This window comes from Lucilia cuprina, chromosome 4 (assembly GCF_022045245.1).
Source record: "Lucilia cuprina isolate Lc7/37 chromosome 4, ASM2204524v1, whole genome shotgun sequence".
Lineage (NCBI taxonomy): Eukaryota > Metazoa > Arthropoda > Insecta > Diptera > Calliphoridae > Lucilia > Lucilia cuprina.
In genome coordinates, this window is record NC_060952.1 from 21,296,401 (window position 1) to 21,320,515 (window position 24,115).

General features: G+C 29.3%; 1 protein-coding gene across 3 annotated transcripts in view; it reads right to left on the reverse strand.

Annotated features, from left to right (window-relative positions):
• Window positions 1-21,373, reverse strand: part of LOC111684472 (putative mediator of RNA polymerase II transcription subunit 29) — a 36,655-nt gene extending 15,282 nt beyond the window's left edge. For all 3 annotated transcript variants that reach the window (XM_023446663.2, XM_023446656.2, XM_023446650.2), the window contains exons 1-2: window positions 21,312-21,373; window positions 7,582-8,253 (exon numbers count right to left, since the gene is read on the reverse strand). In XM_023446663.2, coding sequence (XP_023302431.2) covers window positions 7,582-7,759 — 178 coding nt within the window. In that variant the 5' untranslated portion in view covers window positions 7,760-8,253; window positions 21,312-21,373. The remainder of the gene's footprint in view (window positions 1-7,581; window positions 8,254-21,311) is intronic.
• Between the last annotated feature and the right edge of the window lie 2,742 nt (window positions 21,374-24,115).

Sequence of the window (24,115 nt, forward strand, 5' to 3'; positions counted from 1 at the left end):
AACAGTGAAAGTTTGTTAACAAAGAAATGGTATTATTTTTATTCCATTTTTAATAATACTGTGTTAAAGGAATAACATTTCTATGATTTATTTACTATTAAGACTAGTTATTATTATTTTATAATAACTGTGTTGATTTTTTTTATTTATTTACTTAACGACAATATGAGAAGTTAGTATTAAAATAAAGTAAATACTTGTTTCACCTTAAATAATAATAAAAACATATAATTGTTAGCAATAAAGTAGTTCATTAAATGAATAACTCTGGCTGATCACAGATTGAACACATTTGTAGTTTGTGAAATGTGTAATTATATCAATTAAATAATCTACTTTTTTTACTATTATCAACTCTTAACGACGGGCAAGTGTTTGATAGTAAAATAAATTGGATAAATATTTACTTAAAACGTACGTTGTACACACTTTTTATATACTAAGTAAAATGATTATGAAAAATAATTCATTTTTTATTTACTTTCCTTTTGTGTCGTACATTATTTATTGAAACTTTCAAAGCTCTCATAAATATAAGCTATTTTTTTTATCAAAATAAATAAATTAAATATCACATGATCTTATAGATTGGCAGAAAGCATCTTGTTTTCATCTTTATAACTCATTTATATACAATCTATGGATATTGACATTGTAGCTCCTGCTAGGGTTTCTTAGCGGAATTTTTTCCGCATTTTCTAGGAAATCCTCTAGGGAAGTTGTGGGGAACTACATAGTTTCAATGTTTACTTCTAGGAATTGCAATTAAGTGGCGAATAACATTAGCTATCAAAATATGGAAAAAATCTAATTTGCAGCATCAGGCCTGTCACAGAAACCCATTCCGATCGAAAGTGGATTTATAACTTGTAAATAAATCGCTAAAATTTTAAAAATAATAATAACTTTAAACTATTGTCACTTTCACGTTAACAATGTAAAGTGGTTTCATTTTACTTTTTTGAAGAACAATATTAGAAAAGTTAATTCCACTTTCGATCGAAATGGAATTCTGTGACAGACCTGCATAATGTGGAAATTTTATATATTGTTTAAATTTTTATATTGTTTTTTAAGATATTTCTGCTAATTAGAAACCCTATCTTATATAAAATTAAACTTTTAAACTTAAAAATGTTTGGCCACCTGCTAAATTAAATAAATGTCACTTAGATATTTAGCTGATTTTTCAATTTATCACTTTCACTTAGTAAGAACAAATTTTAGAATTATCCGATCTTGTTATAAAACTAATAAAATGATCTTGGTCAGAAAGTTCATCAAAGGGTAGTCTGTTTCAAAAAAGTTTCTTAGTATTTGTGGAAACGGATCCTATCCTGCCTTACAAGCGATCATAGTGGCAAATTAATTGTCGGACGCAAAGCAAATGTTTGAATGTGTCATCTTCCCCTTAATTTTTGCAGCTTCTACAAAAGTTATAACATAACGACTTACATTTCAATGACTACCACAAACCGTCTGCATTACTTTTAAGTACTCTTATAATGGATTACATGTAATGAAATAAGTAAGCGTATAGCGTGTTAGAAACTGTTTTTTAGACACACAGAAAGGAAAAAGCTTTTCTGAGAAAATCATTATTGGACGCACAATATAATAACTAAGCAGTGGTGTTGTAAGCATGACATCGAACTATCGAACAAGAAGAACAGGTTCATATGATAACTATTTTCAATAGGCTTCGTCTACGGTACCATAAAAGATCATGTGCCAAGATCATTGAATTATCTCCAAAATTGTGACCTGTAGTTTGATTACAAGGTTTACAAGCTCTATTCGGGGGTTCAGTTGTATGGGGGCTATGTGAAATAAAGGACCGATGTTAATCATTTTCACTATGCTTCGTCTACGGTATAATAGAAGATCATGTGGCAAATTTCATTAAATTATCTTCAATGCGACCTGTAGTTCGATTACAATGTTTACAAGCCCTATTCGGGGGTACAGTTGTATGGGGGCTAGGTGAAATAATGGACCAATCTTAACCATTTTCAATAGTGTTCGTAAATGGGACAATAGAAGATCATGTACCAAATTTCATTGAATCATCGTCGCGACCTGTAGTTTGATTACAAGGTTTATATGGACGGACGGACAGACGGACATAGCTAAATCGACTCAGAAAATTATTCTGAGCCGATTGGTATACTTTAAAGTGGGTATAGGACCAATATTATTGTGCGTTACAAACATCAGCACAAACCCAATATACCCTCCCCACTAAAGTGGTGTAGGGTATAATTATTATTGTATTCCTTAAAGTTGGTTGTGAATTTCAACAAATTTGCTCCATTTTGTGAGTAAATAACAACAACTCAAATCAACCTTCAGTCTGAAATTCCCCAAACATTATAATTTTTATTTATAAAAATCCTTAATTAAAACAAACATTAACACTTGAACTAAAAGAAAATTACTTCTCAGTTACAACTGAAATATAAAAATTAATGAAACAAAAACAAAATTAAAGAATGTGGGGTATTGTTGCTGGTGTAGTTGTTGTATTGTGTTGACAAGACAACATTATTATTGTGCTAAAACACGCAGGGACACATGTAGTATTCAAAAAAAAATTTTATTCAGCTGTTGCGGCACTCCTCAAATTGTCTTAAAAAAATATCAACTCCTTTTTTACACTAAATGTAACTCATACTTGAGTCATGTTATTGAACCAGTTGGCGCATATACACACACCTTTTTTGTCATTTGGATTTCATAGTTGTGTTTTTTCAGTTTTGGAAGCAATGTCTGGAATTTAGTTAGTTGTTTTTCTTTTACTATTTAGAAGTTGCTAGTAGAGTTTCAGTCTGGAGTTTTAAGACAGGGGGAAAAATGTGATTGTAAATAATAAACAAAGAATTTGTAAAAATTAGAAATGCATGAGTTGCGTATGCAGTTTATTAAAACCCTGGAGGCCAATAATTTTCTATAAACAATTTTTGTCGTATCTATGTAGTATGTTGCTGGAATATTAAATAGTTTATTTTAATAGTATGTATGAGTGTTTACATATTTTTCACGTTTTTTTGTTGTTGTTTTAATTCAAAAATTATAGAGACTCGATATTATTTATTACTTACATAATATGTTAAAATACTAAGAATATAGGAATAGAATAGAAGAAATAAATCAATGTACATATACTTAGTTTTGGATTTGACTAAGTTTTAATTGTAAAAAACAATGATTTGAATTGTTAGTTTAAAAAGTTGTAAATATGGAAAACTGTACTTTTATGGGGATTCAATGGAATGTTTACAGAATTCGTGGTCTGAATTCTAGAAACCTTGTATAATTAATTTAGCGCACTATCAAATAGTCTGTTTAAACAAAGTGGCACAAAGAAAATAGTTTTGCGTTTCGTAATTCGAAAATTTGTAATAGCAATAGAAACTTAGTTTAAATCTCACTTGGTTGTATTCTAGTTCTAGTTCCTGTTGGTCTAACTGATGTGGCTAATTAAGTATCTAACTTAAGGCGGGTTTTTAAGTTGACAGTCAATTGCCAAAAAATAATGAGATTAGTTAATCTTAAAATAAATTGATTCTGATGTTTCCCCTTTGATGTTTTTGTGTACAAGATTAAACTTCGCAGTGTTGCCATACAGAACAACAGAAAACGTCACTGTTTGTTATCAAAACAATACATGTTTTATAAAAAATGAAGAAGACTATTGTAAATATAATATTAAAAATTAATGAAAACATAAATTTAAAACAAAATAAATATATCTATGTATCTATCTATCTATCTATCTATCTATCTATCTATCTATCTATCTATCTATCTATCTTTCTATCTATCTATCTATCTATCTATCTATCTATCTATCTATCTATCTATCTATCTATCTATCTATCTATCTATCTATCTATCTATCTATCTATATATCTATTTATCTATCTATCTATCTATCTATCTATCTATCTATCTATCTATCTATCTATCTATCTATCTATATATCTATCTATCTATATATCTATCTATCTATCTATCTATCTATCTATCTATCTATCTATCTATCTATCTATCTATCTATCTATCTATCTATCTATCTATCTATCTATTTATCTATCTATCTATCTATCTATCTATCTATCTATCTATCTATCTATCTATCTATCTATCTATCTATCTATCTATCTATCTATCTATCTATCTATCTATCTATCTATCTATCACTTTGACTTCTAGGAGGACATAGATTTTCTTTCTCTCTTCCTTATTCTTTAGAATACTGACTTCGTAAATCATGTTTACATTCATTTATCCTCCCTACCCTTCTTCTTACTTTATTGCTTTCTTGTACTGTTCTCTGAATTTGAATCGTCACTCTTTGAAGGGAATCATAAATGGACTTACCTAGTAAATTAATACTTTTTCCTTGCATTAGAAGAGATCTAAGTACACATTAACTCTTTTACATATACTCCATTTATCATTCTATAAATAATAACTTAAAACCATGTACTTTTTTTTAAATTTATTACTTAATTAACAAAAAAACCATTGTTTATTTTTAAAACGGCCTTGAAGAAAAAAAAAACAAACAAATACTTGCGAAATTTTCCTCTAAACACTTAAATAGTTTAACCACTGCGAAATAATCGAAAATTTATTGCAATTTAGATTAAATACTTTTGTGTTCAAATACCCAAAACAATTCAATTAATCAACGGCTAAATAACAAAAATAAAGAAAACCTTAAATAAAATATACACGAGTATAACCTTAAAAAATAAAAAATACAACTACAACAAAAAAAAAAGATGATATTGTTTAAACATTTTAAATAAATACATAAATAATTAAAAAAAATTAATGAATAAACAAACAGCATGTAAACAACAGCGTAAAGTTATTTTATTATTACTTTTCTTCGTTAATAATTTAAACAAATCACAAAATTAAAATGTTTAAAACATGAAACGTAAAGTGAAAAACAAAAGAGGCTTTTAAAATAAGAAAAAAAAAGCAACAAGCAAGTTACATGAAAACGCAATTTTAACACATTTAGTTTTGGAGTGTAAATTATGGTTTTGAAAAATGTTGCTATTGCGTGTTGAAAGTCTGGCACTTTTACAAAAAGTTACTGCAAAAATAAAAACGATCATAAAGTCATAGAATAATCATTTATCATTATAAAAAAAAAAGAAAAACGGAAATTAGATGATACAAAATGAAACTTAATTTATATACATTTTAAATTGTTTTTAATATATAATTTAATTTAAATAAAATTAAATATAGTAATTATGTTTTATATATGAATTGACGATCGATTATGACTTATAGTTTTTTTTTTTTGCTTTATTTAAATCGTGTTTTTCGCTTAACCTGAAAGAAAAGTGTGTATGTCGTTTAAATTAAAGATCAATCACAATGTGAATTTTCGTAACATTGTTACATTAAAATCATTTCATTGTGAATGTAGTTTTTAATTCACCACCACTTTTTGCATCAGCATTTTGCATTTCTTGATCAAGTTTAAACCACCTCCATTGGGCGCTTAAACTAGCAACTATCGAGAATTAATTTAAATTTAATCCATAATCCTTCATCTACAGATTGACCCTAAATAGACTCTCTAATTCGAAATTTCTTTTAAAGGGAAAGAAAACCAATTCATTTCATTAAGATTGTGTGTATTCTGTATTACGATCATAATTACGTTTTTCTAAGTTGTTATTTAAATGACGGAGCTTAAAATCGAAATGCAAAATACCAAAGTTTGCCAAACGAAGAAAATTTCGATTCGAATAAAAATGCAGAATAGGGTTGGTTGCTGAACCAGGTTTGAAAAAATTGGTACCATTGTACATTTTTTAAATATAAAATTATTATTGAAAAAATTGTATTTTTAACACAAAGTTTAAAGAACTACCGATTTCGGTCAACGAGATTATAACCAGGCAACAAAGAGAGTACTTATTAGTTTTACTTTTTCTCGATCTATTCATTGGAGTAGTATAAGGAGTATTCCATAGACTAGATAATAATCTACACACAGAGAATGAATATAGTTGTGGTAACCATAATCTAAGAGCAACATATTATGGTTAGAATTATAGTTAAAGTTAAAACATATTATGATTAAATATAGTCCAAATATTTCATCATAATATAGTTTTATTAATCATAATGTGATGTTGTAGCATCATATTGTAGTTTCAAGCAACCACATTATGGTTTCATGTAATCATATAATGGCTTCATGTAATCATATTATTGTTTCAAGTAACCATATTATGGTTACAAGTAGTCACATGTCTTCATGTAACCATATTATGGTTACATATTAAACATAATATAGTTAATCTTATGTGCTCGGCGTAAAATGTAATTATTTGTTAAATTTCTTTTAAACAAACATAAAACTTTCAAGCACTGATATTCCCATAAGCACATGATGCCAATATAAACATAATATAATTTTTTAATTATTAATTTTCATACACACAATTTTATTTATTTATTTCTATTGTTTCCTATTATACTTTTAGATATTATTTATTTTTCACAATTATTTTAACACTGCCTTTGTTTAACAATTTATTTAATCCGATCTAGTACGGATAAACCATACAACTGATAAAAAATTGGCGATACCAAAATAATTTTTAATATTTGATAGTTTAAATGATTCTAAATAATATAATATGTTTAAATAATTATCATTGTTTAGTTGTTGTAAAAATAATTATTTTTCAGAGAATCATTCTTAAATGTATAATTGTCATAAACATATAAATGTTTTCAGTAACTAAAATATTGATGAAGTTCAATAAAAATAACAATTGTTTGGTTATGACAACAAAATATTGTTACAAAAAAACATAGAATAGTTGTCCTAACCATGCTGAACCATGTTTTTTCTCTGCGTGTATAGACCAGTCTTTTGTCTAGTGTATAGACTACTCTATCCTAAAGTCCATAAAGAGACAAAAGAATTTCTATTGACCAGTCTAGGATCCAGTCTAAATGGTCTTAAGTACTGATTTGTCTAATGACTAATTTATAGTATACTTAACTAGACGTTTAAAGTATTTCTGAATTAGTGTTTGGGCTAGTATAATAATATTCGACATTGATATAAATTTTGCATAAATATAGATTTGGTACAATCTAACCCAGAAAAGTACACTTTTAAATGCAGTTTGTACAATATAAGAGTTCATGTAATTGTGCTGAACTGATCCTTAAAACATAATGATCCAGTAAAATTTATTCGAAGACCTTTTTAAATCCTAAATATGATTAAACAAAATTCCTAAAAACATATATAAAATCAAATCAAACTCGAGAGTGCAAACGAAGCTTCATATGAGATAGCTCGTGGATTTATATCCCCTTAAGTGAATGAGGCCCCCAACTAGCTGGAGTACTAACTCCGATCACTAATATCAACAAAGACTGTTCAATATTAGATACCTATTGCAACTTTCCCATAATTTATGTTCAGGTCTTAGGGTATCTCAACCCTATAGGTTTAAAAAAAACACATTTTTAACTTAACAAAACAAAGTTAAAAGCATAACAAAAACAATAAAAAAGTCTTACCAATATTATGTTGTGAACTATTGTTGCTATTAGTAGTTGTAGTTACAACACCACCGCCACTGTTTCTACGTTCCACCCCGTTAACAACATTGCCTCCTCCTGCATTATTGCTAATACTTGAACCGGCAGTTGTATTATTATTTGAATTTGTGTTGATTTCTGTTTGTGACGTTGTCATATTTTTTAACTTTGTTGTATTCTGTTTTTACCCCTTTATTCGTATTATTATAGAGTCACTTTAAAAGTTGTAACTTATTTTATTGTTTTTATTTTACTATATTTTGTTGCAATCTAACAGAATTTTTAGCTTAAGTTGGCAAAAACTAGTTTTGTAATAAATACCAGTACAAAATGGACGAGTCGCGACTAATTTGTAAGTCGGAGGAGAGTGTGTGTGTGTGCGTTTTAGTGTATAAATTATTATAGGAATGTATTTTATTTAGCAAAATTTAACGTTTTACGTTTATTTTTGTGTTATTTTTCCATTGCAGCTGTTTATAGTTGGAGTTTCCATGGGCATTCATACATATAATTGCTGTTGGATGTCGCTGTTATGTCATGTATGCATATTAAATGGCGTTGCTTTTAAAGGTTTTAGAACTTTTCGCATTTTAAAATTCTGTTGCCACATCTAAGCCATTTTGTTGTTGTATGGTATGGTGTTTATTTTATCTGAAAAAAAATAATAAAAACAAATGTAGTTTTTGTATTAAAACTGTTAATAAAATATAAAATTTATTAAGTTGTAGAGATTCTTTTGTTATTTAGATTCAAATCGATAATCTAAATCTGTTTTTTATACCCTACACCACTATAGTGGGGAGGGTATTATACGTTTGTGCTGATGTTTGTAACATACAAAAATATTGGTCCAATACCCACCTTAAAGTATACCGATCGATTCAGAATCATTTTGAGTCGATTAAGACATGTCCGTCCGTCCGTCTGTCCGGCTGGCTGGCTGGCAGTCCATGTAAAACTTGTGCGCAAGGTACAGGCCGCAATTTTCAAGATAATTTGATGAAATTTGGACCAAGCATGTTTTTGGGTACAGGGACGTAGCCTATTGAAAATTTTTAAAATCGGTTCATTATTTCACCTAGCCCCCATACAACCGTACCTCCCGATTTGAACTTTTTATGACATAATTACGTCAAATATTCTCTCTAAAAATTGCCACAAATAAGTTTTATATAAGTATAAATGACACTGCAGATTTTCGTAAGGATCGGCCCTTATTTGACCCTAGCCCCCATACAAATCCCCCTTCAAAAAGGTCTTAAACGTCTAACGTATTATATGGTCGGCCATGCCCGACTATACTTTCCTACTTGTTTTTTCTATAGCAATACAATAAGTTCAATTCATAAAACCCTGCAAAATCTTAAGCTCTAATTACACAGAACGATAAAATTTGAAAAAAGTCGAAACCCTGAGAACAAGTTAGATATTTCTAGTGGACTAAGCAACGCTGAATTAGAGTCTGATCTCAGATTTTCTTCAGGATTTGAGATATCATGCCCAGATGTTTACAAAATCCGCAACTTTATTTTTTTGCATCTCTCTAATATTTATACATAATCTTTAAGTATTTAAGTCTCTAGTTAAAAAATTGTTTATAGTTAGTATTTTTTTATCGTCAATAAAACATTTCTTTTGTTTATTCTTTTTAATGTTTATTTATCATCTCTGAAATACTATTTGCGATTTCCCTTGAAACGCAACCACTTTTAATGTGAGTACTCGTTTCATAAAACTGTTCATTCACTTTCAATTGCTCCGAAAGTAAAAATATAATAAAATAAAACAAAATAAAATGTTTTTAAATCTAGATACATTTTTTTAAATCGTTGTATTTTCTTATTTACTTTAAAATAGCGCAAGTACGAATGTGTCATGTAGCTAAAATTAAACCTTTTGTGTATTAGGGGTCAAATTTGAAATAGATACATTGTATACATCTGTCTTCTGTATTCTATACATCTATATTCCATGTATCAGGCCTGGGCTAATAATTACACATTCATTACTTGATCCATTACAATTACTTGTAATGTGTAATTGAGCAATAGCCAATTACAATTACTTGTAATTTTAATTGAAGTTTTTCTAATTACAATTACTTTTAATTTGTAATTGACCAATAACCAAACAAATTTATCAATTACAATTATTTGTAATTTGGGTATCACTAATTACAAATTACTTATAGAACAAAATTTGCAATTAAAATAAATGTAATGGTAAATTTGTCAATTACAAGTAATTGTAATTGGTAAAACTTCATTTACAATTAAAATTTGAAAATCTTTAATTACAATTACAAGTTATAATAATTGGTAAAACTTCCATTACAATTACAAGTAATTGTAATTTATAAAACTTTAATTACAAATACGAATAATTTTAATTGGCAAAACTTAAATCTATATTACAAGATATAGTAATTGGTAAAGCTTCAATTACAATTACTTTTGAAGTAATGAAATAATTGCCTTTCAAGCCTGCAATCTATCCTATCTTCTTATATGTCTTTTTATAAAAGAAACGCATTACTGACATAGCCTAATAGCTCGCATCTAGTCATTTAGATAAACTTCAAGGGATTTTGGGAATTCTTGTGGAGTACAAACAGGTAATTTGTAAACCTCGAATTTACCTAAGTAAAGGAAATGCAACAAAAAATTTATACTTATAGTTGTTTGCTCATATCTCCGTTATTTATAGACCGATTTTGCTGATTTTAAATAGCGATCTTCTCGAAAGCATGTCTAACTGAATTATTGAAAATTCGGATCTCGCCGATATCTGGGGACCTCTAAAAACTGATTTCAACAGACAGACAGACGGACATGGCTTAATCGACTCCACTATCTATAGGGATCCAGAATATATATACTTTATAGGGTCGGAAAATTATATTATAGAAATTACAAACGGAATGACAAACTTATATATACTCTTCTCACGAAGGTGAAGGGTATAAAAATAAGCATTTTCAATATATTAAAACATATTTTACAATATGGCAAAATTAGTTGCTTTTTGGTCCCATCTTGGTTTTTTTAAACGTACTTTTTGTAAAAATGTAAAGTACTTGCTTGTTTTTTGAATCATTTCAAAAAATGAAGAGAGCCATACGACTTTCAAATTTTTCATCCGTATTCCATCTCAGTGTGTAATGGTTTCATTTATTCTACACAAAATTTTGACATATCATATTACTTGTGTGATCGTGTAAAGCCGGCTTTACTGTAACAAAGAAAATGAATGTATTTTTAGACAAAACAGTTTTAAAAATTAATTGATTTTGACTTTTTCCCCTGCAATCGAAAAATAGAATTTATAGTGAAAGTAAATCTCCTAATTTCAATTAAAACTATGACATTGAATTGATTCAATATCCCTGATCTATTTAAGAAAAAATAATACAGCACACAACAGGGTTAAATTAATGATAATGGAGAAGAAAAAATGCTGTTTTATACAAACTTGGCATTGTGCTTGTACATGAATTTAAAATTTTTAACATCTGATTAAAGTACACAATCATACATAGATACATACATATGTACATATAAACGTACACAGTACGAAAATCAAAATCGAAAAATAACTATAACAAACTTGTTTTGTAAATTTTTAAAATAACTCTTGGCCAAAAGCAATAAATACTTTCATTAAAAAAAAATAAAACACGACAAAAATGGAAAACATTACAGACAATTTTTTCATTAAATTCTCAAAATATCAAACAAGATTTTTTTTAGACTATCATCAATTATTAAGAGTATGGAGAATTTCTTTTCTAAAAATAAAGAAATCTAAATGACACAAATACATATTTTATGATTAGAAAAATATTGGAATATTTTATTTCAATTTCTTTTTTTTTAGCGCATTTGTATAATTTAACTTGTGACAATAAATATTCGCAATTGTTTTATAAAAAAGATAGCAATCTTATCGGCGAAAAAAATACTACAATAAAAAAATATAAAACTTATTTTGTAGCATACACCAAATAATTAATTATTTGTATAATATTACGCAAAACTAATACTTTGTGTACTTATTAATTAAACGTGATCTTGATAAAAACACAAAAAAAAATGAAATTATTATCTTTTTGGGAACTACATACATATTTATTTCAGATGTTTTAAACATTCTTAGTTAATGACTTCACAAAACTTTAAAATATAAATAATAAGTTTTGCTTTTTTAACTGTTTAACTTTAGATTTTAGTTGCTTGTTAACTTTTTGAATTTCTTGGCAACTTGTTTGCTTTATTTATGAATTCTTAACTGTTAAAGATAACTTTAACAAAAATATTGCACAATAAAATTTAAATTATAAAAATGTTAAGTTATTGAAATTTTTTCAAATCACTTTTGAACTTCGTATTTTTTAACTTTTTTCTATCTATTTGTATTCTATATCTTCTCATTGAATCGAAACTATGTATATAAAAGTTCTTTTAAGTAACACCCAAAAATATTGATCCTACGTCAATCAAACTACAGGTCACATATACAAAATAATTTGACGAGATTTGGTATATACACCTTTTTTGAAAATATACCCGTTTACTCTTAAAAAGACCCGAATTTGACACCAGACCGATTAACTTTTGAACAAACAATGATAAGTGAACATTTTTGTTGTAAATATTTATGTTTAGGAGATATGAAGTTAGCAAATTTACCTTTTTTACCCCTTTCATAAATATCGGTCCATGTATAAGCACTTGAATCTAGTACTGGAGCTATTTAATTGCAGCCCTTTTGCTTAACTTCATATGTGCAAGAATATCACTTCTGTTTACAGCCACGCAGATGGTATAGTCTAGAGTCTAGACTTTAGAGACCTAGAGACGTTATTCGGTAAACACGACTCCATTTAATAAACCGAGGACTTTGTTCTTACTCACAGAGAATACATTGTGGTAAATCTGGTATGAACATAGTTTTCCCTGAATACTTCTGGATAAGGAAGGAAGGAAAATTCTGGTTACTTGTATAAGATACCTATTATTCAACACTATGCAACCCCGCACACTTCTCATTCATCCGACACACCCACTATAGGCGTATCATATATAATTAATACCAAATCATTTTCAATAGTCATTTTTCTGTGGTGTATCTGTTGTTTTCACTGATGTACTGTGAATTATTGATTTCACCTTTAATCGTAGTTAAAAGCCACAGCAACTACGTGAATTCGAAAGGAACCTCAACCAACTGACCAACTAGAAAAAAAGTCCTCCGTCCTCAGCCAGATTTTCTGGTTCTCTGATTCGACCCCATGTCAAATCATTCCAAGGAAAGGCAGCGAATACATTTGATCAGCGGCAGTTTATAGACCCAGTAGATTAAATGTATTGGTAGCATATCCTTTCTCACACCAAAATGAGGCCTTTCATCAATGTTACCTGCCCCGTGGGGAATATGAGCCAAAGTACATCTACTGTCTAAATATCTTGATTATAGGTTCAGCCATCAATCCTTCAATAACTCGACTCTTTTATGTATTGGGGTATTTTAAGTACAATTTGTAATAAACATATATATACGATTTCTGTGGTCATGTCTATCTATAAATCTGTATTTGGACCAGTATAAATTTCTCTTACAATATTCAAAACAGGTGATGATTATTTAGTCCATGTGAAGATTATGTCAAACAAAAAATCTTAAAAATATTATTTACACAGTATAACTTTTTTCATTCAATACACAACAGATGTTCAATATATACATATTCTATTCATGTACATTGAATGTATGTAAAGTGACATTATTTTACAACTTAACAATATTTAATTGTCTCTGACAGTCGTTAGAGGTATTAGAAAATATTTCAAATACATAATCATAAATACTTATGTACACACTCTAGTATTGTATTCTAACATTCTTTATTAGTTGTTCTTGTTATTTTCTCAAGTCATTACAATGGAATGCATTGCAATGCAGTGGTTAAATGAATAAAATAAAGTGCTTATGTGCATTTAACACTTTTTAAGAGAAAAGTATCCTCAAAATGTCCAAATCTATTAATGTATCTATGAGTACATATTTGTACATATTTTTTTTAGATGAATGAATTTACATAGCATATACAAGTATTTACCTACTTTTAAAAAATACTTTCTACAAATAAACTATGACAAATTTTAACGAGTTGTTTTAAAATCTGTACTATAAAGTAAATACTTAAGTAGTTGTATTTGTGTATGAAAATAAAAAGAATCAAAACAACTAAAACTAGTTTTTTAAACGGCATAACTTTGACTTTGAATTGCATAGTAGATACACACTAATAACAAAAATTAAAAAAAGTTTTTTTATATCAAAAATTATTAGTTAGACGCATTAAGTAAGTAGTTAGATTTTTTTGTGTGACGTTTTTGTTCAAAAGAAATCTGAAGGGGAAAATAGTTTTTATTGAAATAAAAGCATGTAACAGGTAGCAGTGACAAATATGAAAAAGAATAAAACTACCACTAATCGGTTTTTAAACACGCAAAGAGTATTATAACTATATATACATACAAACTAGCTTATTCATAACAAGTTGTCAAAATCTAATAGAACATATTTTTTTATGATATGATGTCTTATAAACCGTTGAACCTGGTATATCAAAAATTATTTTTTATACGATTCAAATGCCGATCAATTTTGCAAATGTTTTAACCGATTTGACCTTCACTATGTTCATGAAATATTAAAATATAATATTAAACATAGTAAAATATAGTCTCCGCTTTATTCTCATTCTGATAACTTCTGCAGAAGTCATTGGAAGACTGATCTATTTCCAGTTCGTGTTCCCAAGACAATTGGATCTCCGCTCCGGAACGACCCGAACCTCTATCGGCCAAAGATTGTCAACTCAGCAACAAGTTTTTCCCCAAGAAAGAACATCCAGTTACAGCCAACCTGTTATAACAACAACATTTCCAGTTCGCTAAGCGAGGTTTCAGTTCTTGTCAGAGTGTTAGTAATATTATTGCAATACTATTTTAAATGTGGAAAACACTACAATTAGGGATTTAATAGCAACTTGAAACTAGAAATCCTATAGTATCTAAGAAAATTCGATACCCTCTTTCCGGCATTCATGGATCGCTCATAATTCAGCTTGAAACATACTACGTTCATTGTAAAATCGGAATGAATTTTTAATACCAAACTACTCAATGAATATACTACCGCCAACTCCATTCGTCGTATTGTATCCATCTAAAATTTAGATTCTAAATACACTCGTAGGCAATTGTTTGTCGGAGGCAGGATTTGTTAAGACTCAGTAGAGATTTAATAACAAAATCCGGAATGCAATAGTTAACAGTGTAATGATGACGCCGTAGAATATTCATGATATTCGCGTGACCTATGGAACAATTATTCCACTTGACAGTTTGAACTAATCTGGCTTCAATGGACACAACGTCCAATTAAACATAGTAAACATAGTTTTAATAACACCGGTAATGAGGAGCGCAAAATATCTCACGACCTTTTCAAGGTGTTGCCTAAGTACACTATACATCATTATTAGTTTATTATGTATGTTTGTTGAAATAAACTTTCTTCGAGATCTATATCTTCAATAATTGTTGCAGAAATAGTTTCAGGAAGTTTCAGACATTATAATCAATTTTTAGTCCATAAATATACTAAAACCAAAATGATGTTCAGAAAGTTTAAGGGTTAAGAAAATCGTGAGCTGTGTCCGTTCACAACCATATAATACTTAGTTCTTAAAATCGGTCCAATATTTCTCCTACATAGTCTTTACACAACCTTAAAGACTTTGAAAATTTTAATGACTCAAAAAAAGTACTTACATACGTATCTGATTATATTTAAAAGAGTCTGTCATTACCAATTTTTTGCTGGGTAATTCATTAAAAAAATATACAAATAAAAATGTGAAAATTCCGCTACACTTTGCATTTATTTCTTCCTAATTGGCACATTAAATAAGTTGGAATTTTGGCCACGATTTTTATCAATAAATTAAATGTTACAATTGCAATTAGTATGAATTTAAAAACCAAAAGAAAAACTCATCAATAAAAAAACCTAAATACCAAAAAAAGTTTGCACTCTTGACCTGCCTACAAAATTAAAGATTGGACATGTCTGATTAAATTTTTAAGGCCTATCAGTTAAGCTTTTATTATTATAATTACAAGACTTGAAAACTTAATTTAAATTGTAGATTAAATTATACAGAAATGAGAGACTGAGTTAAAGAACGGCTAAATAAAATTATGTTAGGAATAAAGAAAAACGTTAGTTTTCTTTTTTAATTTAAAGTAAAAGTATTCGTACTTGCTGCTGGTTAAGGAAAAAACTTTTCTTTTTATTTTCTTCTCTCAAGCGAATGAACGAATGAATGAAAAATCATTGAAAGATACATGTATGTATCATATACCGACATATAGAAATACTCAAACATAAATTTCCATACAAAAACTACAAATACACGGTGTCTGGTATTCAAGGGGAGAAATAAAATAAAAATTGTGGATGTTTGAAAAGAAAATAAGGTATTATTGAAGTTATTAAGCGGAAATATCATGTATCTAACAATACAATCATTGTACATGGGAAAAAATGGAAGTGGAGAATTCAACCCATTCAAAGATTTTTCTTTCAATTTTAATGTACTCGTATGAACGATCTTAAAGTTCAAATGTAATTAAAATTTTAGATTTTGTTGTTTTTTTCTTCGCTTTGTTTTGTTCATTTATTGTTTTAGAGAAATTTATAGTAAATAATAAAAAAAGAAATTTTATTTCACACTATAAATCGTGTATTGTTAGTTCTCAAGGTTTTTAAAATTATTTTCTTGGTAGTACATACAATTAGACTTATACAAAACATTCCAAACAACCTTAGATATAAGGAGTGAGATCGAAAAATTCTTAACACACGTTTTTCATTACATTGTTCAACCAAAGTATTATTTGATTCTTTTTTTGATCAAGTTACCTTTGAAAAACATGTCAGTTATTATGTGTAATATTAATTATATTAATTTTTTTGTTAATCTGATTAAAATGAGTGACCAGAAAAAAGTGCGTACTGAAATTATTAAATATTTTAAACTAAACCCAACTTGGTCTTACAAAAAGTTGGCCAAGCATACAAAGGACTTCCGTCAAACTGTCTCCAATGTTATTAAACAGTACCGGGAGAACTTGTCAGTTGATAGAAAACCTGGTTCAGGTAGAAGGAATGGTCCACATGATGTTTCTAAAGCCAAAAAATAGAACGCATTTTCAAAAGAGCTCCCAACACATTCGGTAGGAAAGCAGCTCGGTTAGCTCAGTGCTCGGACTATTTGGTACGAAAAGTTAAAGCTAATGCAGGTTTAAAAACATACAAGGCTCAAAAAGTTCCTGACAAGAACGCTGCTAAAAATTTAGAGGCCAAAAACAGAGCACGGAAATTGAAGTCAAGTTTTATAAAAAAATATTCTTGCTGCATAATGGATGACGAAACGTATGTTCTGGCAGATTTTTCGCAACTTCCAGGTCAAAAGTTTTATGTTGCTGATGCTCGAGGGAATGTTGAAGAAAAGTTTAGGACCCAAAAGCAGATAAAATTTCCCAGAATGTTCTTGGTATGGCAAGCAATATGCAGTTGCGGCAAAAGAAGCCAATCATTTGTTACAACGGGCTCTATAAATACCGAAATTTACATCAAGGAATGTTTACAAAAAAGGCTGCTTCCATTCATAAGACTTCATAATGTGTCCACTTATTTTTGGCCTGACTTGGCATCCTGTCACTATGGTAAACAAGCCCTTGAGTGGTACAAGAACAATAATGTGGTTATTGTACCAAGAGAGGCAAATCCTCCAAACTGCCCGGAGCTAAGGCCAAGAGAATTGAAGAGTACAAAAAAGGTGTCCAAAAGTGTGGTAGATTTTAAACGGAGATGGACTACATGTTCGAGCAAAGTGACAGAAAGCACTATAAAAACGTTAATGGAAGGGTTTCCGAAAAGGGTTCAAAATTTCATCACTAGTGATTAAAACTATAAAAATATTTTTTTTTTGTAAATTGTAATAATAATTTGAATCAAATAAAAAAAAAATAAAGCTGTAAGTTTAGTGGTTTCTTTTTTATAAACATATATGTATGTTAAGAATTTTTCGATCTCACTCCTTAATGGCACAGTAGCAGTCAATGGCAATTGGATGGATGGTTGACCACTGTGAACATTAATGTTTCTATAGTCCCATTTAGTCTATAGTCTTATTATAGTCTAGTCTAAAGTCTTATTTATAGTCTAATCTATAGTTTAGTTTGTAGTCTAGTTTATAGTCAAGTCTACAGTGTGAAGGTATAGTCTATAGTGTTAATCTATAGTCTAGTCTATAGTCTAGTCTATATTCTAGCCTATAGTCAAGTCTATAGTCTAGTCTATAGTCTAGTCTATAGTCTAGTCTATAGTCAAGTCTATAGTCTAGTCTTTAGGCTAGTCTATAGTCAAGTCTATAGTCTAGTCTTTAGGCTAGTCTATAGTCTAGTCTTTAGGCTAGTCTATAGTCTAGTCTATAGTCTAGTCTATAGTCTAGTCTATAGTCTAGTCTATAGTCTAGTCTATAGTCTAGTCTATATTCTAGCCTATAGTCTAGTCTATAGTCTAGTCTATAGTCTAGTCTAAAGTCTAGTCTATAGTCTAGTCTAAAGTCTAGTCTATAGTCTAGTCTATAGTCTAGTCTATAGTCTAGTCTATAGTCTAGTCTATAGTCTAGTCTAAAGTCTAGTCTATAGTCTAGTCTATAGTCTAGTCTATAGTCTAGTCTATAGTCTAGTCTATAGTCTAGTCTATAGTCTAGTCTATAGTCTAGTCTATAGTCTAGTCTATAGTCTAGTCTATAGTCTAGTCTATAGTCTAGTCTATAGTCTAGTCTATAGTCTAGTCTATAGTCTAGTCTATAGTCTAGTCTATAGTCTAGTCTATAGTCTAGTCTATAGTCTAGTCTATAGTCTAGTCTATAGTCTAGTCTATAGTCTAGTCTATAGTCTAGTCTATAGTCTAGTCTATAGTCTAGTCTATAGTCTAGTCTATAGTCTAGTCTATAGTCTAGTCTATAGTCTAGTCTATAGTCTAGTCTATAGTCTAGTCTATAGTCTAGTCTATAGTCTAGTCTATAGTCTAGTCTATAGTCTAGTCTATAGTCTAGTCTATAGTCTAGTCTATAGTCTAGTCTATAGTCTAGTCTAGTCTATAGTCTATAGTCTAGTCTATAGTCTAGTCTATAGTCTAGTCTATAGTCTAGTCTATAGTCTAGTCTATAGTCTAGTCTATAGTCTAGTCTATAGTCTAGTCTATAGTCTAGTCTATAGTCTAGTCTATAGTCTAGTCTATAGTCTAGTCTATAGTCTAGTCTATAGTCTAGTCTATAGTCTAGTCTATAGTCTAGTCTATAGTCTAGTCTATAGTCTAGTCTATAGTCTAGTCTATAGTCTAGTCTATAGTCTAGTCTATAGTCTAGTCTATAGTCTAGTCTATAGTCTAGTCTATAGTCTAGTCTATAGTCTAGTCTATAGTCTAGTCTATAGTCTAGTCTATAGTCTAGTCTATAGTCTAGTCTATAGTCTAGTCTATAGTCTAGTCTATAGTCTAGTCTATAGTCTAGTCTATAGTCTAGTCTATAGTCTAGTCTATAGTCTAGTCTATAGGTTAGTCTATAGTCAATAGCCCAGTCTAGTTTAGTCTATGGTCTACTATAGCCTGTATTCTATAGACTTGGCTTTAGAGTTTTAGTATAGTATGTTAGTATAGTCTATAGTGTGTTAGTCTAGTCCATAGTCTAATCCATAGTCTATAGTCTACTCTATAGTCTTCTCTATGGTCTAAGACAAACTGCTAAAATTTCATTAAATATGTAAGATTTGATGGGCTCTATTTCTTCAATTTCCTTTAAACTTCATTTAAAATGCCAGATAATACATTTAACCCGGAAATATCATTTGCAAAAATTCCCTCAATTCACAAAGTGTGCATTTTTACATAAAATTTAGACACAAACTCATACAAACCTTGGTATAATTTAAAAAATATAGGAAAACTTGTTACATATTTTTAGTTATACCTATAAAAATGGAGAAACTATACCGTCACCAACTTTCTCACCTTTTACAGCGGGAATCATTAAATTCAAAGCAAAAAAAAAATAATTTATTAAAAAAAATCATTAATTTGCTTAATTACAAGCAAACAAATTAAAACTGCCTAATTAGTATGTTGTTTAATTCAAACGTATTGCAAAGACTTTTATTAACATGGTGTTGCTAAAATTGAAGTCACAACTATATAAAAACACTATTCGAACAATTCGTTTAATAGTCTTTATGAAGTTGCTCAAAATGTATTTTTCTTATGTGGATGTTTTGGGGTGATTTCATTTGACAAATGAGCTTATTAGTTGTTAGCTAATCATAATTTGTCAAATTTACATATTTACAATGATATAAATTAGCTAATTGAGTATTTTAGTTTTGAAAAATAAATGCATTTGAACATGCAATAATTTGAGTGTTTTTAAACGTTAAGGCAAATAAAAGTACTTGAGTTAAACAAAAAAATAGTTATTTGTTATAAACTAGTTTTAATAACACCAAACCACAAAATTTTGAAGCTAAAAACTAAAATATACATTTCTAAGCATTTAGCTGCGCTGAATCGAAATGAAATTGCAGAATTTCTCCATCACACCAAGCTATTGAGATATGGGATTCAGCGCTGCTCAAGCATATAAATTGTTCTCTGGGTGTTGTTTGATTTTTTTTGTGTAATTATTTTTGTGTAATTATTTGTCATTTAATGATTTCATCTTATTACCGGAACATTGCAAAACAAATCAGCCAAATTAAAAAAAAAAAAAATAGTTTGGAACCATTGAAGAAATAGCTAACTGAACTCCTTTGGACAATTTTTGCTTGGACCGATAGATAAAAAGTTGCACGCATTTAAATTAAATCCTGTATGGCCAATATGTCCAAATTTGACCCCCTCTAAGTCCTAAGGTTCTATAAATCGACTTTCGAATAAAATACTTATAGTCGAAAAGTCTAAAAGTCGACTTTTATTTAAATGAAAAAAGTCGAAAAGTCGAAAAATCGACTTTTCATAAAATGCAAAAAGTCGACTTTTAACTAAATGAAAAAAGTCGAAAAGTCGACTTTTCGTTTCAACTATAGAACCCTACTAAGTCCAGCAGTTTTGGACCGATAGCGCTGAAAATTTGTGTCTGGCCTACTAATAATACCGATCAAAATCGAAAGATATCGATTTTGAAAGTTGGGTCACTTCTAGGGCCAGCATTTCAAGTGTATGCGTATTATTATAACCCAATCCACTTGTAAATCGTATTATTCAGAAACCATACAACAAATAAATAAAAGTTTAAATTGTAAATTTAATCTAAAAACCATTTACACTAATCAAATCATCAACCAAACACCCACTCGCCCACCGGCCTTGGTCATTGTGTAGCACCCAACAAATTTACATGACCCAACTCAACGACGAACTAACTCACAAAACAGAAAAGAACATCTTAAAAGTCAAATAACAACAACAGCAAAAAAAGTGTTTGACTGTGTACAATAAAAACAATATAACAAACCACTACCACCCCCCACTCCACTTTTTGGATGGTGGGTAACTGTAAAATAATGTTTACTTACCTTTTGCAATAAATATTATTAATGAAGAAGGAACAATATGAAAAAAATAATATTCGCTCTTAAATTTTGTTGTTGTATTGTTTACTCAATTAATATTTTTATTAACAACACTATTTAATAGTTTATAAACATTTATTTTCCACAATAATTAAGAAATTTTTCACTAACTTAAAATTTTCTTCTTCTTTTATAGACATTATTTATTACACTTCCTTTTTGATTATTTCATTCATTAGTTGCATTAGCATTAAATCTAATATGAATAATTTTTTCAGACTTCTTTCTTTTCGCTTTATACCTATTAATTTATAATTTTTTTTCTTTACTTCAATGATCATTTAATGTAAATTTATTTATTTCTTTTGCACTTTTAAGCACTTTTGTTTAATTAATTTAATTTGATTTTTTTTCATATTTGTTGTATGTACAATGTACATACATATGTATTTATTTATACAGCCACTTTTGCACAGTTGTTGTTGCTTTTATTATATATTTTTTTTGTTCACACGCAAAATATTGTTTATAATATTTGTTGTTATTTCTTTTTCTATGAATATTTTTGTATCTACCACATGCGGGTGGTAGTAGTATTTGTGTATATATTTTGCACAAACAAATCGAAAACCAACAACGAATATAATAATGTAAAGGAAAGGGGGAGGTCAAACTAAAGAACAAAAATTAAATTATAATTTTAAAAACACAAATATTTTCTCCGCTACTAAAATTACACACAATTTTAAACATCAACGACCGAGAAGAGACTAACTTGCTGCTAGCGTATCAATAATTTAGAGAAAGAGCGAATGAGAAAGAATATGTTTATTTTTATAGCAACTGTCAAGTTGGTGTACATAGTTGTATACTATTGATTTGGGTACTTTTTAATGCAACTGTGTATTTTTTGTTAGTAAAGACATGATAAACAAAACGATAATTGCATTTGAATTTAGTTTTGATTTGGCTTTATTGGAAAGAAAAAGTGTTATTAAATTAATTAGGTTTATAAAAGTTGTGGACTAAATACTTATTTATAATACGATTTATAAGATCTGAAAGTCTTTTTTATAAATAAATACGACGTTGAAGTAAGACTCTAAAGCGAGGCAGGAACATAATTCGCGAATAATTACAAAATATAGTAAACTATTATTAATCCCTTTTAATAACTCCTTTATACATATGTATATGTCATTTTCCGACTGAACAATTCCATCAGAGGGTGCTCCAGTAAGGTTAATAGTAGTGTACTAGCCTGTTAGTATGGGGGTTAAAGGATTGATTCTCACCAGACTGTTGTGGTTCGATACACTACAACGGACGTTAGTCATCGTCACATGTAAAATATAATTTGTAATTGTATTGTCTGACATTACCCTTGTTTGGGTCCCTGCGCATAGGGACTATTATGGAAATGAACAGGCAGATGAGCTTGCCAGAACGGGATCTGCTCTTGATATCTCCAAAGCCGTTGCAGTAGCAACCCCGTTAGGTTTCACCAAGAATAGTATCCTCATATTCTATCTTCAAAAGGCTGAAAATAGGTATAATAACCTAGACACATGTAAAGGGCCCAATATGTTGTGGCCTTCTTTCAATGCGAAACGCACATATCCTAAGATTTTTCACTGCTACAGGTTGGATCTAAAACTATATTATACTACATCTACCGAGTACAGTGGTCCGGTTTAAACGGAGTCTTTTGACTCTACTTGACTGTTCGTAGTGTAGTAAACCAACTAACGTAAACCAACTAACCATTGTAAGGGACAAATATCAGACTTGATTTCGAGAAGATCGCTAATCCATACATAACGGCTAAAATCCGAGACAACCTCTTTCCTTAATTTCATTTTCTTTTACCGCATAGGTTTCATGTTAATAAAAACAAAACAGAGAAGGATAATACATTACGTATAACGTAAGAATGTGAAACTAAAGATTACGTCGTCAGGCGAACATAATTAATACTTTCTGCTCATATAGGATCTCTGACGTCCTACAATCTGTGTCCTCATATCAGCAACCTTGTTGCTGTCATTACGAGGCATATCTTATTGGGAAACCATGCAAGAAGACTTGGAATTCCCCACAACGAATTCTGTAGAAGTTATCAAGACGAAGAGGAGGAAGAATCTATTGAACATCTCTGTCAATGCCCTGCGTATATCTGGGAAAACGACTATTTGATGATTTGTCAGAACTATCCAGTCTAGGACTGGATAACATAAATGCCTTCATCAGGCATAGTAACTGGTTTTAGGACCACCAAGCCATAATTAAGGCACTCACCAGTCCACACGGACAGACCTCTCAATCTTCTCCTCCAATTCAATTTCTCTTCTATGACTTAATCCTAAACTATCTTCTACTATCATCTACTCTCTTTCTTTTATATTTTACTATCTTTACAGGTATCACAAAGGGACCAACAGGACCCAAGTGTGCGTCTTTGCAGCCTGAATACCTAACCTACAATCTGTGTTCCCATTGTTTTCTAATATTCATTTTTATTTTATGTTCTTTAATTGGTACTTTTTGAATCATTTATAATATTTAGCCTAACACGCAGTATACTGATAAAATTAATGTATTTAAAAGGAGAGTTCCTGGTACTTTTTCGTCATTCATATATTTTATAAAAAATCTCTTTTAGAAAATTTAAAAAATTAAATTAAAAAAAAATTAAAAAAATTAAAAATCATGTTTGAAAAATTATATTTCCTCAGAAATATTTTTTTCTCGGTTTATTAAAAAAGCACACATCCCTTAATATATATTTGTTTACTCATAATTTCAAT